The sequence below is a fragment of the Mya arenaria genome, chromosome 1 (assembly GCF_026914265.1).
Source record: "Mya arenaria isolate MELC-2E11 chromosome 1, ASM2691426v1".
NCBI lineage: Eukaryota > Metazoa > Mollusca > Bivalvia > Myida > Myidae > Mya > Mya arenaria.
This window is the reverse complement of record NC_069122.1, coordinates 46,520,133-46,542,228: the sequence shown is the minus strand read 5'-3', so window position 1 is coordinate 46,542,228 and position 22,096 is coordinate 46,520,133. Positions and strand designations below refer to the sequence as shown.

Sequence of the window (22,096 nt, the reverse complement as noted above, 5' to 3'; positions counted from 1 at the left end):
GGTGATTTTTTATACCACTTTAAGCATATATATATGACACAGTGAAAAATCAGCAGCCACAATATTTCTTTCGACAATTTTTATTGAGTCGTGAAAATAGCAAACATTATTAAATAGTGCTACAAATGTACATACATGATAAAGTTTATTGAAACTAGCAAATTCATTGAATTGATATCCCCTGCCTGATTAGGCAAAGTTCATGAATTGGAAATGGAAAGTAGATGGAATATTCCTATATTAACATGAAATATGGCTGCAGAGAAATAGACTGTTATGAACATTGGATAGAAGTTTGATTTTGTTTGGAAATATTTGAAATAAAAGTTTTGTGTATGGAGTAATATTTGAAATAGTTTCTATGAATTTGAATGATTTTTCTAAGATTTGACCTAGTGACCTAATTTTCAATCATATGTGACCCAGTTTTATATATGTCCAAGAGTTCATAAAGGAAAACATTTCCATTAAGTTTCATAAATATTTGACCATGTATAATGCCTCTAGTTTGTTCCAAAGATTTTTCTAAGATTTGACCTAGTGACCTAGTTTTTGACTCCATGTGACCCACTTTTACAGGTGGTTGAGATATGAACGAGGGGAACATTCTGACCAAGTTTAAACATTTTCTGATCAATTCCTACCAAGAAGTTATGGTTCCGGACGGATGTACAGAATGAAGGACAACGCCAAAACAATATCCGGCCCCCTCTCAAAACCCTAGATTGTTAACCCATTGTTAAGTAATCAATAAACAACAATTTCAATTTGTCATCCTGATGTTGTTTTCCTCAAGAAATAGAAAATGGCTAAAAAAATTGGTCCGAAATTTGTTTATTTTCAATTCATTAACAATTTATGTCCGAAATGGCTAAGCCATTTAAACATATTACATCATTGTTGTATTTATTTCTTAGACAAAGTGGTGTATAGTTGAGAGCCGTCATACGACAGCTCTTGTTAAACTGACTTTTTGGACCAAAATTGTAAAAGAAAATGAACAAATTTCAGACCGATTTTTTTAGCCATTTTCTGTTACTAAAAGTGGTTATATAACACCATATTAACCCTAAATACAAATTATGGCCCTTGACTTTTATGTTTTTATATAAAAATCTTTTATTTCTAATGAGAGAGACATTATTATATTTTAACAAGGCTTTCACAAAATGAAACATGGTAATTAGATGTTGTGCTGGCCTGAGGGTTCTTTCAAACTCAAATTATGGGGACCTTTCATGGGATTGTGTTTTGGGCCCCTAGGGTCAGGGTCACTGTTACTAGAAATATGAAAATGGTTGGTAATTTTTGTTTAGGTTGACATAATTGCAACCAAATTTAAGTATATAGGAAGAGTTTAATGGGAGCGTTCTTGGCATTGTGTTTGGGGCCCCTAGGGTCAAGGTCACAGTTACTAAAAAAAGATAATTGTTCCGTACTGGATAAATTTGGTTCACTTATTTTTACCAAACTTGGTATGTAGGAGGACTAGAAGAGTTAATGAAGGACTTCCATGGGAACGCCTCGGTGGCCGATAGGGTCAGTTAAACCCTGGTCCCTTATCTCTTCCTTTATACCAAGTTTGGTCAAGATATGTGAACCCTGGCTTAAGTTATTCAGTTTTAACTGTTTTTCTATTTTTAGTAACAGTGAACTTGACACTAGGGATCCCAAACACAATCCCATGAAAGGTCTTCATAAACTCTTCCTTTATACCAAGTTGGGTCAAGATATGTCAACCCTAACAAAAGTTATACAGTTTCAACTGTTTTTCTATTTAAGTTACAGTGTCCTTGACCCTAGGACCCCAAACACAATCCCATGAAAGTTCTCCATAAACTCTTCCTTTATACCAAGTTGTGTCAAGATATGTCAACCCTAACTAAAAGTATTCAGTTCCAACTGTTTTCTATTTTTAGTAACAGTGACCTTGACCCTAGGGACCCCAAACGCAATCCCATGTAAGGTCTTCATAAACTCTTCCTTTATACCAAGTTGGGTCAAGATATGTCAACCCTTACGAAAGTTTCAACCGTTTTTCTATTTTTAGTAACAGTGACATTGACCCTAGAAACCCCAAACGTAATCCCATAAAAAGTCTCCATAAACTCTTCCTTTATACCAAGTCAGGTCAAGATATGTCAACCCTAACTAAAAGTATTCAGTTCAAATGTTTTTTCTATTTTTAGTAACAGTGACCTTGACCCTAGGAACCCGTAACACCATCCCATGAAAGTTCTCCATAAACTCTTCCTTTATACCATGTTGGGTCAAGATATGTCAACCCTAACTAAAGTTATTTAGTTTCAACCATTTTTCTATTTTCAGTAACAGTGACCTTGAACTTGACCCTAGAGACCCCAAACACAATCCCAGTTGTGCGAAATTAACATTTTGACAATGATAGCCAATGGGGCTACAGACTCTCAATGATTCATAGCCCAAGCTAAAGTTCTGTAGCCCTACCATAAATTGTGATAAATTTTAATCTTACACAAAATTAACAATAGCAATTGAAAAAAGACTTGGAAATTATTCTATTTTATTCAGTATTACAGTTTGACAAAGTATTGCCACAAGCAAATCTCAAAATGTTCTTTTCATTCATTTCAAAGTCCTCATCAGAGTCGTATGCTGAATCGTTGTCAGAATATTCAGCCATGGGGGTGCCTGATGGTCTAGCTGCATCCAGATCAACTCCCACTTCCTGCTTGTCTTCTCCCTCTGTCTGTTTCGCCTCTTCTTCCCCCACCTCCTTTTTTTCCTCCTCTTCTTCCTCAACCTCATCAATAATTTCAACACCTACTGGCTTGTCTCCCCCTTCTGCCTGTGCTAATTTTATGCCCTTTCGTCTGGTAAATGTAGGCCTTCTTGGCCTGGTAGATGAACTCTGAGGAAAAAAAGCTTTGTTAAATGGCAACAGGTTGCATATTTTAATTGAAAATTCATAATTTAATCTTATACTTCGCAACTTATTGCAGAAGCATACTTGTGTGAATTGGAACCTTCATGTTTTGTAATGTTTTTTTTTTTTTAGGGCATCCGTACCATCTAGCCATTTCATGCTTTCTGGCCTCACCATACTCCTACGTTCATCATTGTTATAAAAATCAATGCAGGTCTGGCACCTCATTTTATTTGATGCCTCACCATACTGAAGCCAATCCCTGTCTACCTTCCAGGAAGGCTGGAATGCTCGTTCTCTGATCTGAATAAATATATATAATAATAAATTTGTTTATATTATTATTTATTATTATCAATATTATAATAGTTCTTTAAAAAATTTTTTTTTATATTATTATTTGTGTTCATGTTATAAAATCATGAAAGCTTGCAGTTTGAAACCAATATCAGAATCAAATAATTTTCTTCAGCACGAGTCACTGTTAATTTGACATTTATTTTTATTTTATTAAAATTTAAAACTTTTGAAACACATCTGACACGTATTTGACCGCATAACTTTTAAATTGGATGGTAATAATAAAGTACAGTACATTGTCAACAAAAATGACCTTCAAGTTCAATTCAAACAATTTATTTTTATTTCAATCACCTCTTTTTCGTATTTCTGGCGTTTTGCCTTTTTTTCTGCATCATTTTGAGTTGAACTTTGTGTTTTCCGGCGTTTTCCTGGGAGTGAACTCGCCGTGTACTTCAGGCCATTTATCATGATGTCAGCTTTAGCGTCCTCGACTACCACAAACCCAAGGTTAAGAACGATATTGTAAACAAAGAAAACAACGAAAGTCCCGTACAAGATCCGTCCGCTATACTGTACTGAATAACGGACGCTTGCCATTACTATTTACTTCCCTTTGAATAGCGTAATCGAAGGGAGATCACTGCAACGGAAAATATACAATACCGGAAGTTAGCAAACGGTGTCATTGTTTATTATTCCATGTCGGTTTTTATGTTTCAACTTACAAGATTTTCATCGCCAATCGGACGATCGTTTGCGGTTTTCTCGTTGCCCGGGCCATTATTCTATCGCCACGGGCGATAGGGCTACCGTTAATTTCGCACACTGCAATCCCATAAAAGGTCTCCATAAACTCTTCCTTTTTACCAAGTTGGGTCAAGATATGTCAACCCTGACTCAAGTTATTCAGTTTCATAGGTGAGTTTCATGTCACCCGGCTGCCTAGCCGCCCGCCCAAACAACGACGTTCGTCATTCTAATAACCAGCTTTCACTATATGAAAACACGGTTAATAATCATTAACTATTGAAAATACTCACGTTGTATTCTAGTATGCACAAAATCTTCCTGATGAAGACAATACACAGCCTTCATAGCTTGCTTTAAAAAACAAATGATATCCTTCACTTGAAATGGACCTTGCTGAAATTTGTCCAATGACACCCCTATAAAGGAAATATGAAAGAAAGCTGATTCATGAACTGTTAAAACCTGTATATAAATATTCCAAAGTCATACTGGAACACTGGAAAGCATTGAAAATTGTCAAAGTTTGATAGCCATGATAGAAAAATCCAACCCGAGGGCACACTTGTAAGCCGATAATGAGGTACTGGTCACACAGCGTGCCAGAGGGTCAGATTTTTCGATCTGCACCAGAAAAAACATGATTGATTTTTCTTCATAAAGTGCAGTCATTTTAAATCACTATTGACATCAAATAGTTCTTAAAAAAATCGCGCTTTTACGATTATTTATTTTCAATTGTATACTTAGATTTTTGCATCCGCTTTAATAAAATTGCATAATAACATTTTTCATAAACCATACAATAAAAGAAATCAGAAGTGGCGCGTTGTTGAGCCCGACTCATCTTACATGGGTGGTGTAAGATGAGTTTTTCCAGCACCGGTAACATGACCGGAAACACATGTCCGGTATGCAAGAATTCACCCATCCGAGTGTAGGGTGTTTTGTTAAAATGCGGTTTACTGAGTTTTCACAGCAGACCCTGTGTGAGGGTTGGGATCTTATACAAGCAGCTATGGTAGATGCCTTTTTTCCCACCTCAGTCAAACAAAATAAAGTAAAAATGTTGTTTTTTTCACTGGAACACTTAAGTGCTTAGTGAAAATTATGTGTGTACAGATATGTGATAATTGGTGGTTGTCATGGACATGACTGTGAGCAGTGATTCAGATTATGTATTTTTATCTGTTGATAACTATGATATCATTCTTTAAATAGTTCTGAGGAGAGTGCAACATTTTTTCTAGAATTTGGTGTGAAAACTTTTTTATGGTGCCATTTGAAGCAAGAAATAATTAATTGGGATTCTAAATATAATTGCCTCAAGACAAGGTTTCCATGGTGCTACAGACGTTGGTCTTTAACAAGGGAGGTAATTGGTATTTGTTTTATCTCTGCCAGTGGGCAAGATTCAGGCACGGCCAAATTTTTGGATCTTCTTATCTGAGGTGGGAGTTAAAGTGTTCATGCATACCAGACATGTGTTTCTGTTTATGACCAGTGCTGGAAAAACTAATCTTACACCCCTCATGTAAGATATGTCACGCGCAACAATGCACCACTTCTCATTTCTTTCATTGTATGGTTTATGAAAAGTACATTATGCCATTTCAATAAGGGGCAATCAAATATATATGTATGCAAGACTGTTAATTAAAAATAAATAATCGTTAAAAACATGATTTTTAATCATTTTAAAATTACTGCGCTTTATGACATCAGTAAACAATGTCAAACTGGCTTTTCGGTGAAAAGTTCGTTTTCTAAGTCAATCTTTCCACAAATTGACAATTTTAGATATGCAAGAAAAAATATATTGATCATGTTTTTCCAGTCTGGATAGAAAAATCCGACCCTCAGGCATGCTGAGTGGACGGTAACTCAGCAAGCCTCGTTACCTGTTTATGCGCGTGACATCAGGTCAGATTTTCTATCCATCCCGGAAACACGTGATTGATACTTATAATCAGTCTTGCTATACATTTCCTTGAGACATTGTGAGTCAAGTTCTTATATTAAAAACCTTGAAAGTATACCAATTCTGGTCAACATTAGAGTTTGACCAGAAAGCTGCATTAACACTGCTTCTATGAAACAAAGGCTTTTTTGTCTTGGAAAGGACAAGCTAAGTAAATATCCTTACCTGAAAAAGTAAACAGTACATTCACAGGTTGGTCTGGTCTGATGATAATACCAAGCAATTCTGGTAAATATTTACTTCGGAATGGAAACTTGAAGACAGCTTCTGGATGAACTCTTTGCTTAGGGATCTGCAAAAGTGACATACAATCGAAGAGGGACTCATTAATAAATGAATTGAACAATATGAAGACTTTTACAGAATAAAATGATGAACTTCATTATCTATCAAGTGATTTTTAAAATTTGAAAGAGCAAAATTATACTTAAATGAAATCTGTAGCCAAATTGATAGTGACCCTTCATAAATAACATTTACAAAGGATAAACTTGATAATTTTATTTTCATCCTGATCAGCTTACTGGAAGTATTGTAACCTCATTGGCACTATGTTTTACTCTTTAAAAATACATTAACGGAGTACATAATTATTATTTCTTTTATATTAGCAAAGACAGTTTTCTGATACATTAATTACATTTTAATAATGACATTTAGATGTCAATGTGGTTAAATGGATGCCACTTTAGAAGCAATCTTAGAAGCAGAAAAATAAAGTATATCTTTAAAGGCACTTTTTTTTTAATTTAAGGCCTTGGCACCGGACTACAAACTGATACTTCTACAAAATTATTACTGCAATATACTGTGATCTTTGTAAGTAAGCATGATCAAGTAAGAAACTATACTTTTGTCTATAAGAAACAGATGCCTGTAACAACAATCATGTCTGTGACACATGAGCGTCACGCTTCAGATTTTCCAAGAAATTAGTTCCTTAAAGTGAATATGTACTCAGCACAAACAACATAATCTTTGATCGTCCAAAAGTAATGCCTGATCATCTGTGAAGGCAAATCCACTGAAAGGTATAGGTGACATGATAAGATTTATCAAAGAAAAACATAACTTCAATTGGCCAACATACCTTCTCACATTGAAATTTAGTCTTCGTTGTATTATCCTGGTACGTGTTAATATTCATGGACTGAAACTGACCAACCATTAGCGTAAACTGGTAATTTTCATCATATCTACCAGCCACTGGCACCAGTGTCTAAAATACAAGAATTTAGTATGATTTTCTAGAGAAATAAAAGGCAATTTTTAGGTTATTTAAATCTCTGTCTTTCATTGGCTGGATTGTTAATTGTTATGATTTACCACTTAGTAGTATAGCACTCCCTCTTCTATTGAAAAGTCAAGCTTGAAAAACCCTAAAATTTGTACGGTCCAGTACATTTGGCACCCAACAAGAATTACTTGTATTGCACAATAAGCCTCAATGTCATTGCAAATTGACCTCATCAGCCAATTGTGATTTTCAAAAATAAGTTGTAATAAGTTAAGTAAGTTGTCCACAGGTAATCTTTAGGGTGGTGCATCTGTGGTCTAGTGGTAACACACTTGACTGTCAATCCAGGGGTCACAGGTTCAACTCCCCGCTGCAACACTAAAAAGAATACTAATTGTCTTCCGGGAGGGAAATTAAATGGGGGTCCCATATGACATTGCTATACACTTGTTCACAATTAAAAACCAGGGTAGCTCTAACCAGGATTACATTCTGTCTGTGCACTTGGCTCCAAAAAAAACCACTAAAAGGACTTACAGTATCATTGGAGCACTTGCCGAATGGCATTTTCCAGTGACATATTTGTTCTGCAAACTTGTGCATTACAGTATGACGGTGTATCATAAGAATATGATATATCATGACATAAAATAATTCTGTATAATGAAAAATTATAGATTTTCATAGCAAAACATGTGAATACATGTTTTCGACTTGCATCTAAAAATAAGTCTAATAATAATTTCGCCAACTAAGGCCTGCTAAAAACTGAACACTACCAAAATCCCCCTGAATTTTCAGCCTTTCTGAATAAATCCCCCTGAATGGTCTTCAGAAAATATTGCATCTATGCCCAATAGGTTAGAACCGAGTAGAGTAAAAATAAGCTTATACACCGTTATCTTTAGGCTGGTTTGTATATTTTTATGATATGATTGGTAAAAAGCAATTTTTGGATAAATATTGCCCAATCAATAAACACTGGCTAACTTTGAACAAACCAAAAAGTTTTAGGAAAAAGCAAAAAATGGAAGAAGTGAATTAACTTGGTAATGAGTTTATACATGAACTAAATGCAACGACAAGCCAATGACAAATCTGATATGGATTGAAAAACTTTATACCCTGCAGGCATAAGTCTATTTCAAGGGGATTAATTTTATTAATAGTAAGGTCGCTTACCCACACATTTAGTTAAAAATTAATGCATGTCATCATCTGTGTAATCATGATAATAATTGATACTTCTCTTTAGAAACTTGTATGAACGCTATGGTGATAATCGGGACACATCCTTTACTAATGTCTTGCTAGCAATACCCTGGATGTAAGAACTCCTGTTGCTTTTTTGGTCTTGTCCTGGTGCTCCAGAAGTTTTGTGGCATCTCTGCGAGGGCCATACTGTACTTTCCTGTAAATCAAACAAAGAAATACATCTGTTATGTGACTAGTAGAATGCAACAACACAACATTGTTAAAATTGGCAATATGAAAATAATTCAACTTTTTATAATAACTGGAATATGACAATAATCAACAGTTTTTACTATTATAACTGGGATATGATAGTCATCAACCATCATAATTGCAATATGACAAAATACTCATCTTTTCTAACAGCATTATGACAATACCCATCAGTTATAACTGCAGTATGACAATTCTCAACTTTATTATATGCCTTTTAAATTCCTTTTTCATATAAAAAAGTGAAAATACAGCACGCCGTATTGAAAAATCCATATGATGATACTGTCGTTTTCTCATTCCGTATCCTGCGAGTACCATGTGTAGTCTCAAAACTACTTTCGTGTTGCTAAAAAACTTGGCAAAACCTGTTAGCTTTTAAATACATAAAATTATCTAACTTGACTCACGCTCCAGAAGCAAGTAAATATTCAGGAACATGGTTCTTTGACTTCAAAGAACCATGAGGATAATTAAGCACGAGGCAGAGAACACTTCCAATATATCTAGACAGCTACTTCAGTGAACTAGTTGTTTGCCATTTCGAAGTTCATAAATTGTTGCATTATCCATGTTTATTATCATAAATATGAGCAGCTCGCCAAAACAAAAAAGAAAGCGAATTGGCATCATCGCTAGAAATAGCAATTGACTCACAAACTTCCCTCAATTCTGAACATTATGATAGTCAAAAAATCCCACGAATATTTACTGTGTTAAAAATGGCCGCGTTACGTCTACAGAAAATGACGATTAGTGTATACTCGTAAAATATTACAAGTACTGTTTTTTGTGTGTTTTTTTTGTGCTGTGACATTTAATAATTGTTTTCATATCAGCGATTTGTTAGTTTTGCTAAAACATAAAATATTTTGTTCTTATTTTGCTCAACAAAGTGAATTCTGTAACTTCTGACTTCGTTTCGCTGTAATAGCCTCCCTTGACAACAATACACAAAACTACGTAACACATTCGAATTTGTACACGCATTTGACAAATGGCGGTAAATTTAAATCAAATTGAAACCGAAAAATAAAAAGGAATAATTAAATAGGCAGGTATATAATAAATGGAATATTACGATAAAACGATTTTCTGGTGACCTGCATCAAGTCTTGTTCGTTGAGTAAACATGTATCTGTCTCGACCTGCGGTCTCGACGTATATATGTTTACACTCCAAACTCGACGTGATACAGGTCACCAGAAAATCGTCCTATCATAATAACACCTATGTATTAACTACAAAAGGACAAAAAACTAAATTATTGTAAGTGCAAAATGACAAAATACTAAAAAAACAACAACTGCAAAATGACAAAATACTAAATTATTTTAACTGCAAAATGACAAAATACTAAATTATTATATCTGCAACATAACAAAATACTAAATTATAATAACTGCAAAATGACAAAATACTAAATTATTTTAACTGCAAAATGACAAAATACTAAATTATTTTAACTGCAAAATGACAAAATACTAAATTATTTTAACTGCAACATAACAAAATACTAAATTATAATAACTGCAAAATGACAAAATACTAAATTATTTTAACTGCAAAATACTAAATTATTTTAACTGCAAAATGACAAAATACTAAATTATTATAGCTGCAACATAACAAAATACTAAATTATTTTAACTGCAAAATGACAAAATACTAAATTATTTTAACTGCAAAATGACAAAATACTTAATTATTATAGCTGCAACGTAACAAAATACTAAATTATTTTAACTGCAAAATGACAAAATACTAAATTATTTTAACTGCAAAATGACAAAATACTAAATTGTTATATCTGCAACATAACAAAATACTAAATTATTTTAACTGCAAAATTACAAAATACTAAATTGTTATATCTGCAACATAACAAAATACTAAATTATTTTAACTGCAAAATGACAAAATACTTAATAATTTTAACTGCAAAATGACAAAATACTGAACTAATATAACTGCAATGTGACAAAAAATTATATTATTTATGCAACATATGACTCAAATATTACAACTGCAACAAAACAAAATACTAAATTATTATAACTGCAAAATGACAAACTACTCTATTATAAATGCAACATGGCAAAATACTCAACTAATATAACTCGCATAGATCTGCAACTTAACAAAACATTCATTCAAATGTAAAAGCTAACCACTACAGAACCGCACCAACCATGTCTTTATCACGGCCAAACAAATATTTCCAGCACAAATATTAGGTTGATATATGTGAAACAATACATTCTTTACAAATCTCCAACATGACATGTGTCATAATTATTGCAAAAGAACATCTAAAAATTACCCCTCAACAAAGGAAGGGCAGGGCAAAAGCACTCCAGTCTTCTGTTGTCTGCCATAATCTTCAATGTCCTGCTCTGTGAATTGGTCTACAGCACAGCTAAACTTGTCAGCATTTACCACGGAAACCTGTAGGCTATTTTCATCTGATTCTGAATTATTCCTTTTTCTTTTAAGAGAGTGAAACTTCTCTTCACCAGGTGATTCAAAACTTCCAATAGGACTCGAATTGAAAGCATCTGGTACATTTGTTTTCACATTCAGGACATCGAGGTCTGGAAAGTTGCCGTGTTCTTGAAGTAGTTTACTGATCCTGTTCTTCCCTTTTACATCTTTTAGCTCAACTGCAGCTGCAAACAAAATTCATGGTAACCCTTTACATTAATGATACAATGAGCGGATTGGTTAGAACTAGAAAGTCAACAATGTTGTTAACTGGATCATTGTTAATTTTCAAACCTTTAATACTGTGAAAGTTTCATTGACACAAATGTGACCTGCCTAAAAATATTGATGCACTTGATTCAGCTATGCTTGTTTTACTTACATTTAACAGCACATAATAAAATATTTTGCCTCTAAAATTTAGTAAGGATTTTTATAACAGCGCTCTTCACTTAAACAAAGTTCTGAACAATCTGCCCATGGCCAATATTTATATTTACATAAACACCAGTTTCCAGATGTAAGTTTTTGTACAATAGAAAGGGCATGCTAACTGAGGGTTTGCAATTCACATCCATTTCAATGGAATATTGCTTTACACCATTAGTTGACCATAGTATAAATGTGTTAAATGTGGAATAAATTTAAAAGAATGACCCCTGGTTGAGGACACCAGTAAAAGACCCTACTGATGTTGCTTGCAGTGTTACCATCGACACATCATACCTGATGGTCACATATTGAATAGGATGGTATTCTGGTCCTCAATGTGATATTCTTTACTATTAGTGACATTCTTATTCAGTATCAATGCACAAATATTTTGACTGATAAACCTTTCACTACTTACTTAATAATTTTTGGAAAGTATTAATTACTGATAACAAGATGGTAACTGTGTATAGTTAATAGCTGAAACCGCAAAAATTTGGTGAATGCTAGAAGATTAACTGTGATCTACTATTGTCTCATAAGGTAGAAATACTGTGTTTTATGCACATTTGTAAATTAAATTTGGTATCCTTCATAAGAACCATTGTTTTCGACATTTTGTTCATCCCTTTGGGTATATTAAAACAATTGTTTTAAATTAGTTATAAATACACAGTTATAATATTGTTAATAGTAATTAATATTTTCCATAAATGCATTATTTACAGTACACTCAACGAGTAAGACCCACTTTCCTTGCTCACTCCGAGGGATAAAGTCGATGATAGCGGATTTCCTCCAAGGGTAAAACTGTTGCCCTTGCTAAAATCCCCCCAGAGTTCCTCCGAATGGCTGGCTTACCGCCGAGTTTAATATGATTGATAGTGTTGGAAATCGTCCAATTTTATGATCCCGCAGGGGAACTCCGAGTCTAATCAGATAAGCAAGAAATCATTCTTGTTTAGAAGTTATTTATTTCTATGCTTATGCACATTGTTAATCGTAAAAGATTCTTACATGTACCAGCATTTAATCTGTATTTGTGTCCGTTAACGCCAATTGAGTATTGTCTACTAGCATTTCTCGGGTGAAATGTGTTTATCAATGTATTCAGTAACAAGAGATGTTAGTGAAACATTTATGCCCCCTTGGGAGCCAAATTGTTAGTAGGATTTGGACACTTAAATAAAATATGGACAATCAGAAAACCTTTTTTCAGCTTACAGTCACACTGACCTTGACCTTTGACCCACTGACCTCAAAATCAATAGGGTTCATCTGCTGGTCATGACCAATAAGCCTACCTAGTATGAGGTCCCTGGGTCAAAGCGTTCTCAAGTTATTGATCGGAAACCGTTTTTCATGTTAAGGTCACACTGACCTTGACCTTTGACCCACTGACCTCAAAATCAATAGGGTTCATCTGCTGGTCATGACCAATACACCTACCAAGTATGAGGTTCCTGGGTCAAAGCGTTCTTAAGTTATTGATCGGAAACCGTTTTTCATGTAAAGGTCACACTGACCTTGACCTTTGACCCACTGACCTCAAAATCAATAGGGTTCATCTGCTGGTGATGACCAATACACATACCAAGTATGAGGTCCCTCGGTCAAAGCGTTCTCAAGTTATTGATCGGAAACCATTTGGTATTCCGACCGACCGACAGACAGACAGACCGACCGACATGTGCAAAACAATATACCCCACTTTTTTCAAAAGGGGGCATAATTAGCAGAAACATGTTTATAAGATGCATGTGCAACTAGTGAAATAAGACTGCATTCTTGTGGTAAGCTAACTTCATGCAAAACGGGCAGAGGAAAAAGAATAATAGCAATTTACTGGAGCCGTTGTAATCGGTTGTAAATTTTAATAAAAAAACAAACAAACTTTAGCGTAGATTCTTATCAAGTGTCCGCAGAGTTTCGCGGAGTTAACCCCTCCGAGGAATGCCGCGTTCGTTATTCTTCAGTCGACTGATCACCCTCCGAGTGCCTTTAATTCAAACTCCGAGGAACGCGGACAGTCGATCAAATCATTGTGTTTGCCGCGATAGCTGAAATCCGCAGAGGGAAACGGAAAGTGGGTCTAACTCGTTGAGTGTACTGTAGTAATTATTTGAGGGTGTATCACTCAAAATTTATGTTTGTTTTACATGAATATGTACTGATTTTGAATTAGAGTGTCACTTTAAGGTTTTTACAATACATTACCTTTTTCTTCATGCTTACAACTTACCAGATTTCTTTTGATCTTTCAGTCCAACTACCTGAAAGAATAATGAATAGAAAATTTTAGTTTTTAAGCAACTCTATTAAGCACATTATGATATAAAACAATGACATTCGTGATACAGTCTAGTTTATGCACTTATCAAAAGGGGACAGCAGATGTTACTGCTGATTATGGAAATGGACTTTACTTCTACTACTAGTCCAAATCTCCCTCCTCTCCCCCAACCTGTCGGGCAAGGACAGCGCTGAGCTCTTAATTAATTTTCATAATGTTTCATCATTTAAACAAGCATTTTGTTCACCTATCCAGGGTTCGAATTTAACTTTGAGGAGCAAAATTTTGCGAGTGCTTTTTGAGGCAACTCACAAAATGAAAAATCAACTTGCAATTTTATTATTTGCTTTATTCCCTTATAATATTGTCTAATTTAAGTAGAAATTTACACCTAAGACATATTATGAATATTAAAACGTATCAATTTTGAGTAACTCAACTACTAGGACTTGTTGATGGCTTGTTCTTTTTGGGGAGTACGGAAAGACTCATCAGATGCTAGCCGCTTTTTGATTACAAAGCTGTCCAATAATTTGACATTGTTCACTTTGTATATTTACCCTCGCCATAGGGTAATATCCATTCGGCAAGCACGGTACAGATTTCATTAAGTCTATAAGTATTAAAAGCAATAACATTATAAATTTAAAATAAACGAAAGAAACAGTAAAATTAATGAAGCAAGTATGCTCTGGACCATGAAATATATCGATCGACGAAGTCTATTCACTTTGGCAGTTGGGCGGAAATATATCAAAGGTTGATGGGGTTTACATATAGTACATTTAGCAATGATTAAGCTAGGTGATTACGTCATTTGTATTCATTTTGTATTATGCACGCCTCGGAAAGATTCGAGATAAGACTCGGCCTTGTACGTATTTGTTCTATTTTTGAAAACTTACTAGAGCGTGACTCTGTACTGTATTTTTTATACTGGTAGTGTAAACATGCCACTTATAGGGTGTTTACACTCAACTACGCAGCGGAGTTAAGTTCATATTTATTCTACTTTCCTTTTAACATTTTGTGGTCTAGAAAAGTTCACAAAATTATTTCTTTCCATGTCTGAACCTATAAACATGAACAAATTCCTTTGGTGAAAAAAAGATAAAAAAAACTGAACGTGGCATTTGGTGGCAAACGTTCCAATACTCCACCAACTGCCACGTTGGGGTGGCATTTGGTGAAAAAATTTGCCATGTGGCATTTAGTGGAAAATGTTCCAATACTCCACTAACTGCCACGTTGGGGTGGCAGTTGGTGGAAAAATTTGCCACGTGGCATTTGGTGGAAAATGTTCCAATACTCCACCAAATGCCACCCCAACATGGCAGTTGGTAGAGTATTGGAACGTGGTGAAAATTTAGATCAATGTCCCATTTTCTTCTGTTTTTTATCGTTTTACACCAAGTGCCACCCATTCCAATACTCCACCAACTGCCACCCATTTTCCACGTCCAATTCGTGGCAAATTTAGGGAAGGGAATAACTTCCGGTTTCTTTCCGGGTTAAAACGAAGTCTAATAACAGCGCTAAAATCGGATTAATTACCACCCCAGGTTTGTTATAAATTATATTTTCTCATTATATATGGCATTTCAATGGGTTTATCATACATCTTAGAGATATGATATGCATGACATAAGATATGAATCGCCTGACACACTACCTAGACAGGAGGTTGTGGTGGGTGGGGTAAACTGTTCAAAAAAATATATGCTTTCCTACTCTTATTTGATTAGCTGTTATGTTTGTTTTTTTAAATCATATAGAAAAAACACCTGGCTTATAATGCTCCCTTCCTTTTATTTATGGATATGATTCAAATATGCTGACGTTATGTTTTGAGAACATTACTTCCATCAAGATCACCATTAGAATTGGTTTGGCTGCTAGTACACCCACGATAGGAAGTGGACAATGATGGACAACTAGTGCTTGTCAACAGACTACTGTTGGTTGGACAGCTTTGTTTATTTGACCGCTATTTTGGTTGGACCATGAGTATTGGTTGAACACCTGATAGTTGGTAGTTCTACAGTAAGTGTTGGTTTGACAACTGTTGTTGGCTGGACTGCTGGATGGACAGCTAGTGTAATGGACAGCTAGCTATGTTTGAACTGCTACTGTTGGTTGGAAAACTATTGTTTCTTGATGGCTATATATATTGATTAGACCACGAGTGTTGTTTTAACAACTATTTATAGATTGTAAGTGTTGGTTTGACCATAAGTGTTGATTGGACTGCGATTAATCAATGGACCTCTTTTGTTGCACAGCTACTGTAAATTGGACAGCGATTATTGGTTGGATTCCCATTCATTGATTGTGTTTTTCAGACTGTTTGTTTTTCTGGGCCTTGATTATTGATAGTCATATATGTATAAAATTATAAGTAATTATTACTAAGTGCTTATTATTTTTACAGGTCCAGTTATTCAATAATAATATTTATAATGCGCAACATATTATTATATACTATAAACAATGATTTTATAAGATCTTTCAATAAATTACAAATCTGTACAACCATGTTTTGTTTGTTTTCCAATAATTTTTAAGAATGACACATAAACTTGCTTCAAAAATGATAAATATGCCATTTAGTTTTGCACAGCAAACAAACAAAGAGTTCATGGCATAAATTATATGCTTATTCTCATCAAAATGTATGATATAAGTACACTTGCATCATTAAATTGTATTTCAAATCAATTTCTGATGCGTCATTAGGTTTGATGAGATCTCTTTGCCACCTTGATGTCAAGGGACTTTCAAGGTCCCTTGAAGAAAGAGCTTTTGCCAAAAGTTTTAAGGGTACTGTGAAATCATTTATATTCGTTGGCATGAAAGTTCGTGGTTTGCCGAAAAAATACAATTTCGTGGGTATTTGAATTCGTGGTTTTTCATTTTTGAAAAAATAAAATAAAATCGAATATGCGATCGTCCTAGATCGTCTGCATAATCTCCACTTGCTGGCCCATGATTTCCGTCTTCTACGTCATACGATTTATGACACTCGCTAAAGTGGTACGAGATGCCAATAAGTGCATACTAGTATACCCATGTCAATTATCGCTTTAATTGGGAATTAAGGTCACAAAAGAAGATGTACCCTGATCTAAATACAGATAGGGGAAGCCATTGAATACCAATTAAGAATTTTGCAAACTGTGAAAACATCGAAAAGGTGCGTATATTTGAGTAAACAAGATCATTTCAATATTTATTCACACGTTTTTGTTTAAATATATTGAACACGTTGTTTTGTACTTAGTCACGTTGGGTGCTCATTTACCTCCAATGTAATCGATTAATTATTTCATTAAATAAAAAAATCGAGTACCGACACTCATCACGCACATCTTGTAAACCTGGAGATTTTCATTAATAGCACACGTTTAAACACGTGCTTCTGTCATTTGGTTCATAATAACACATTTAATTGATTTGGTTTATTATTTGTTAAAGGCAGGTATAATATATTAACAAAACAATGATAGTAAAATATACAGTGAGACAGGTATAAATGCTGTATACTGCGACTTCTGTAACGAATAAACTAGTATGTACAACATGGCAGTTGCAGAAGTGAATTAAGGGTCAATATTTCGTGGGATCTTAAATTCGTGGATCACCCTACCCACGAAAACCACGAACATTAATGCCCCACGAACATTAATGATTTCACAGTATGTTTAAAAGAGTTGAAGTCAGGTTCTCTTTGACAAATGTACTGGAGATGTGCCATGTGATTTTTCAAATAGCGGTAAATCGATGATTTCAATGTATCTTCAACAATAAGATAATTTGTCACATAAAACACAGTGACTTTAGAGTGTAACATTTAACTGATAGTAACCCTTCAAATCTTGGGAAAATGTTGTGAATTAAAACAGAAATGGTCCAATATCTGTATCATCATTAACAGCATCCATAAAAGCCTAATGCAAGATCAATGAATAAAATTTATTATCTTTTATACTTGTAAATTTTAAATCGCTTCTGAAGGGGGTTATTCCGGATCTATAAAAACAAATCGAGGTAGGACCCTCAAACGGCTAATTTGCTTCTGTAGGGGGAAGGTCTAGTTCAAAAGTGCCTTCCCCCCGTGGGTTATATGTTTAAATGGAATAGCCCTTAGCATTCAACCGAAGTTCCTGTTATGATATTTGGTAACATTCTCGTTGACAGCTGGCCCCAATGTGTTGGCAATATTAAAGACTGTGAACTTGACATATATATGCCATTATTGTATTTCAAACCCCCTAGAAAGTCAGTCATCGAACTAGACATTTGGATGAAGTAGTCCGAATCCTTAGTGCTTGCCATCAAGTTTTTTTAAAAAGCTTAACTGGTACATAACAAGAGCCGTTGTTGTAAGATGGTCGTAAATAATTTTGAATTTTATTAAGTGCACTGAATGAACGGTATAGAAGTTTTTTTTATTAAAATCCCAACTTGCCCTTAACTTTTACATGCCTAAAACTTGAACCTAAGTCGGTCAGGGGCCATAACTTGTATTAAGGATATGGAGTTATGTAACCTCAATGGGTAATGGTCCTGAACAATTGTGTGAAGTGTTAAGTCAATTGAATGAAGGGTATAGAAGAAATTAATAAATATCCCAACCTGCCCTAAAACTTTAACCTAAGTTCCATAGTCAATCAGGGGCCACAATTTGTATAAAAAATAATATGGAGTTATCTACCTCATTATGTGATGGCTCTGAACAACTGTCTGAAGTATTAAGTCAATTGAATGAATGGTATTGGGAGTTTTAAGTGAAAATCCCAACTTGCCCTAAAACTTTAACCTGCCCTAAAACTTTAACCTAAGTCAATCAGGAGCCATAACTTGTATTAAGGATAATATGGGGTTATGTAACCTCATTGTGTGATGGTCCTGAACAACTGTGTGAAGTATTAAGTAAATTGAACAAAGGGTATAGAAGTTATTAATAAATATCCCAACCTGGGCAAAACTTTAACCGTATTATATCATGCATAGGACGCACTTTTTTACCCCCAATTCTCGTCTTAAAAATTGCCTGCGTCCTTTCTATGCTATTAGAATTTCATCTGGGTTTTTTTTCCAAGTCCATTTCAGGTCGAAGATATCAGACCGGGGAAGAACGCGGTCATAGTAAGTATCTGTACTGCGTCACCGAAGAGAACAACTGACATAGGTAAAATCACGCAAGTTAACACACGCAGAAATATATTGAATGTTTACTTTAAAATTGAAAACAAACACGAGTGTTTACTTTTTTACAAAAGGGACGCTACTCACAAAAACTCGATGTGAGTAAGCACTTTAACTTGATTGAGTTATAACGGCAACGGAAAATCGGGATAGGAGGTAAATATCAATTAATCATTGTTCATGATTTTAATGTTTCGATATTTTACAAAACATTTTGTTGTATGTTACTGTTTTAAAAAATTAATAAAGGAATGTGCATAACGCAAAGTAGCATTATACTTATAAAGTCTGTCATTAGAAAAACATCAATAGAACAAACTATTACGATGGTAATACCGTATGGTTGTTTGTTCGCACTTTACCCGACGTGCCTTCCGCTGGCAAGGCTAATTACTGACACGCATTAATTATGCCGACATGCTTTAATCCGCACAGCGACAAGCCTTATCAAAACAATCATTAGTTTTGACAATACAGTTTTACTGCGATTGCAACGGTTGCAACAGTTGACTGTCATTCAAAAGGCATATCGGGACTATTGCAACGGTTGACTGTCATATAGCATGCAGTCAGAAGGCGTGTCGGGACTATTACAGCATTTGTATAAGTCTTATAATATGCGTGAATGTTCTCAAAATGTCAAGACATATATCATTGTTGTGTACACTAAATTACCGAAATACGACGATAATTATCGAAATACACAAGACAGTTATCGAAATATGCCTTATATACAATTTTTTGTTTGTTTTTTTACTTCAATATATATGTTATAAATACTTTACCAACCTCAATTTTTCGGCTCCGATTTTGACATTTTTCCGCTGCGTCCTATCTTATATATTAAGGATTTTTACCCGTTTTCTCAACTATTTTCTGCCTGCGTCCTATACATGATATAATACGGTAAGTTCCATAGTCAATCATGGGCCATAATCTGTGTAAAGAATAATATGGAGTTATCTAACCTCATCATGTGATGGCCCTGGACAACTGTGTGAAGTAATAAGTCAATTGAATGAAGGGTATTGGACTTATAAGTGAAAATCCCAACTTGCCCTAAAACTTGAACCGGAGGCTGACACCAGGGCGAGTAGTATAGCCCACCTATTCTTCGAATAGTCAAGCTTAAAATCCAGAACTTGTGTTAAAGTTGGCTAAAGCAAACTTATGAGTTTTCTAATTATATCAGTTATAACATAGGCAGAGATTTTCTGATGATTAATTATAATTGAAAATTGATTGAACTTGGGCCTGCAAAAATCGATTGTATTTGGTCATAACTGATTATTGATTCAACTGACAAGTTTTTTTTGCTTCTTTTCTTTCAGTATTTGTGTTTGGTTGATTTCCGCCAATTTTCTCATTTGAGTTCATTATGCATTCCGAACCGTTCCAGTTATATCATTAACAATATGGCCGAAAGCAACAATAAAACAAACATACACATAACAAGCATAGTTAAGGATTTCAATTATCGTAAAAGAAAAAAGTACAATTGAGTTATTGTCAAAAACTATACCATCGATCGGATAATCTGTTACCTGGTTGGAATGATTATCGATAGTCAAACTGAAACCAATTCCCAACACTAAACATACGTCCAGGTGTACGTATCATCTCAGCAATGGCTGATTAGTAAAACAACATTAACTCAGTGAAAGTATCATTTATAAAAACTATACTAATTTGTTTTTTTGTAAACATTTGCCCAATTTTTACCATGTCTGATGTCTCCATATATTGGGCTTCATCATTGCCTTCTGAAATAAAAAAAAGAAATCATTTAAGTATAATTATAATAACCTTTAAAGGCATACTTCTTTTAAAATACTAACTTTGACTGTTTCATACGCTAAGAAGAGACAGTATTCTCATTAAATCTTCACCTTAGTGCAATAACTTATTATCTGCTTCTATTTCCATATGCAGAAATTGAGTAATTGCACTTGGGTGACGAAATGAGGGAGGCAGACAAAATCCCTCCCACTCATTTTTACAAGGTAAATAATAATAATGATAAATAATAATAATAATAATTATATATGCCAAATAAATTAACGAAATTCTCATTCTGTATATCTTGTATGATTTCCAAATCAGACTGTGTATCCCATCTCATACCAAATTGTAAATTACGGTAAAATTTGTGCATTGGATGTGTCACATGTTCATTGCGTTCAAAGTTGTCAAACCAAATTAAATACCATGAACTTTGACCTCAAATCTATTAAAGGCTAATAACTGGTTATGATCTAGCTATGTTTGAGGACCTTGATTAGGAACAGGCAGGAACAAGCATTTTGAAAAAATAACATGGAAATTATTTATCTATGAATGCGTATACAAGACTCTACATCACGTAATTCTAAAGGAATCGATCGGAAACCGATTTTCTAATAAAGGCCTGATCACAGCCTCCACCTTTGACCTAATGATCCCAAAATCAATAACGATTAACTATTGATCATGATCAATGTGGAAGTTTTACACCAAGTCCTTCAAAAGGTTTTGATCGGAAAGTGTGACGCCAAGAACAACATAATGCGATGGCCAAAAACAATGTCATGGACGTTAGAGGAAGAAATTCACATAGGTCTACCATGCTTTGCAGTTGACACAAAAATTATTGATCTTATATGAAAGTGTGATGACAACACGAAAGATCATGGGACAGACACAATAATCCATTTTGTCTTCCATGATTTGCAAATGACACAAAAAACAAACTGTTTCTACATATGTACTCAAATGCCAACAATTGAGGCTGCTTGCTAAATACTGTGCCCCATAAAATAGCATATGAAAAACAACAAGAGTGCCGACAATGAGTGTCACAAAATATATCAGTCTTAATTTGAGGACACCAAGTTTGGTGATAAGTGGTTGTACATTTAGCCAAATTTAGAGAGCGAAAACCGTAAATACGGTGTTCGCTAACTCAAGGGTAATAACTAGGCAGTGACTGAGGCCACATAGCTGGTTATCAAACTTGTCCAAGATGTTACATGAATGTTCATTCACTTTCTGACAAAATTT

At 34.5% G+C, this 22,096-nt stretch overlaps 2 protein-coding genes across 5 annotated transcripts in view; both read right to left on the bottom strand.

Moving 5' to 3' along the window:
* LOC128231470 (uncharacterized) overlaps window positions 1-22,096 on the bottom strand; it is a 48,058-nt gene that overhangs the window by 14,417 nt on the left and 11,545 nt on the right. For all 4 annotated transcript variants that reach the window (XM_052944362.1, XM_052944370.1, XM_052944344.1 and 1 more), the window contains 7 exons: window positions 20,780-20,820; window positions 13,799-13,829; window positions 10,964-11,309; window positions 8,494-8,584; window positions 7,027-7,155; window positions 6,102-6,228; window positions 4,249-4,374 (listed from right to left, as the gene is read on the bottom strand). In XM_052944362.1, the coding sequence (XP_052800322.1) occupies window positions 4,249-4,374; window positions 6,102-6,228; window positions 7,027-7,155; window positions 8,494-8,584; window positions 10,964-11,309; window positions 13,799-13,829; window positions 20,780-20,820 (891 nt within the window). The remainder of the gene's footprint in view (window positions 1-4,248; window positions 4,375-6,101; window positions 6,229-7,026; window positions 7,156-8,493; window positions 8,585-10,963; window positions 11,310-13,798; window positions 13,830-20,779; window positions 20,821-22,096) is intronic.
* On the bottom strand, window positions 2,694-3,840 carry LOC128231490 (uncharacterized). The gene is made up of 3 exons (XM_052944384.1): window positions 3,560-3,840; window positions 3,049-3,208; window positions 2,694-2,890 (listed from the first exon to the last, which is right to left on the bottom strand). Exons 1-3 carry the CDS (start codon window positions 3,803-3,805, stop codon window positions 2,796-2,798), a joined length of 501 nt encoding a protein of 166 aa, XP_052800344.1. The 5' UTR covers window positions 3,806-3,840; the 3' UTR covers window positions 2,694-2,795.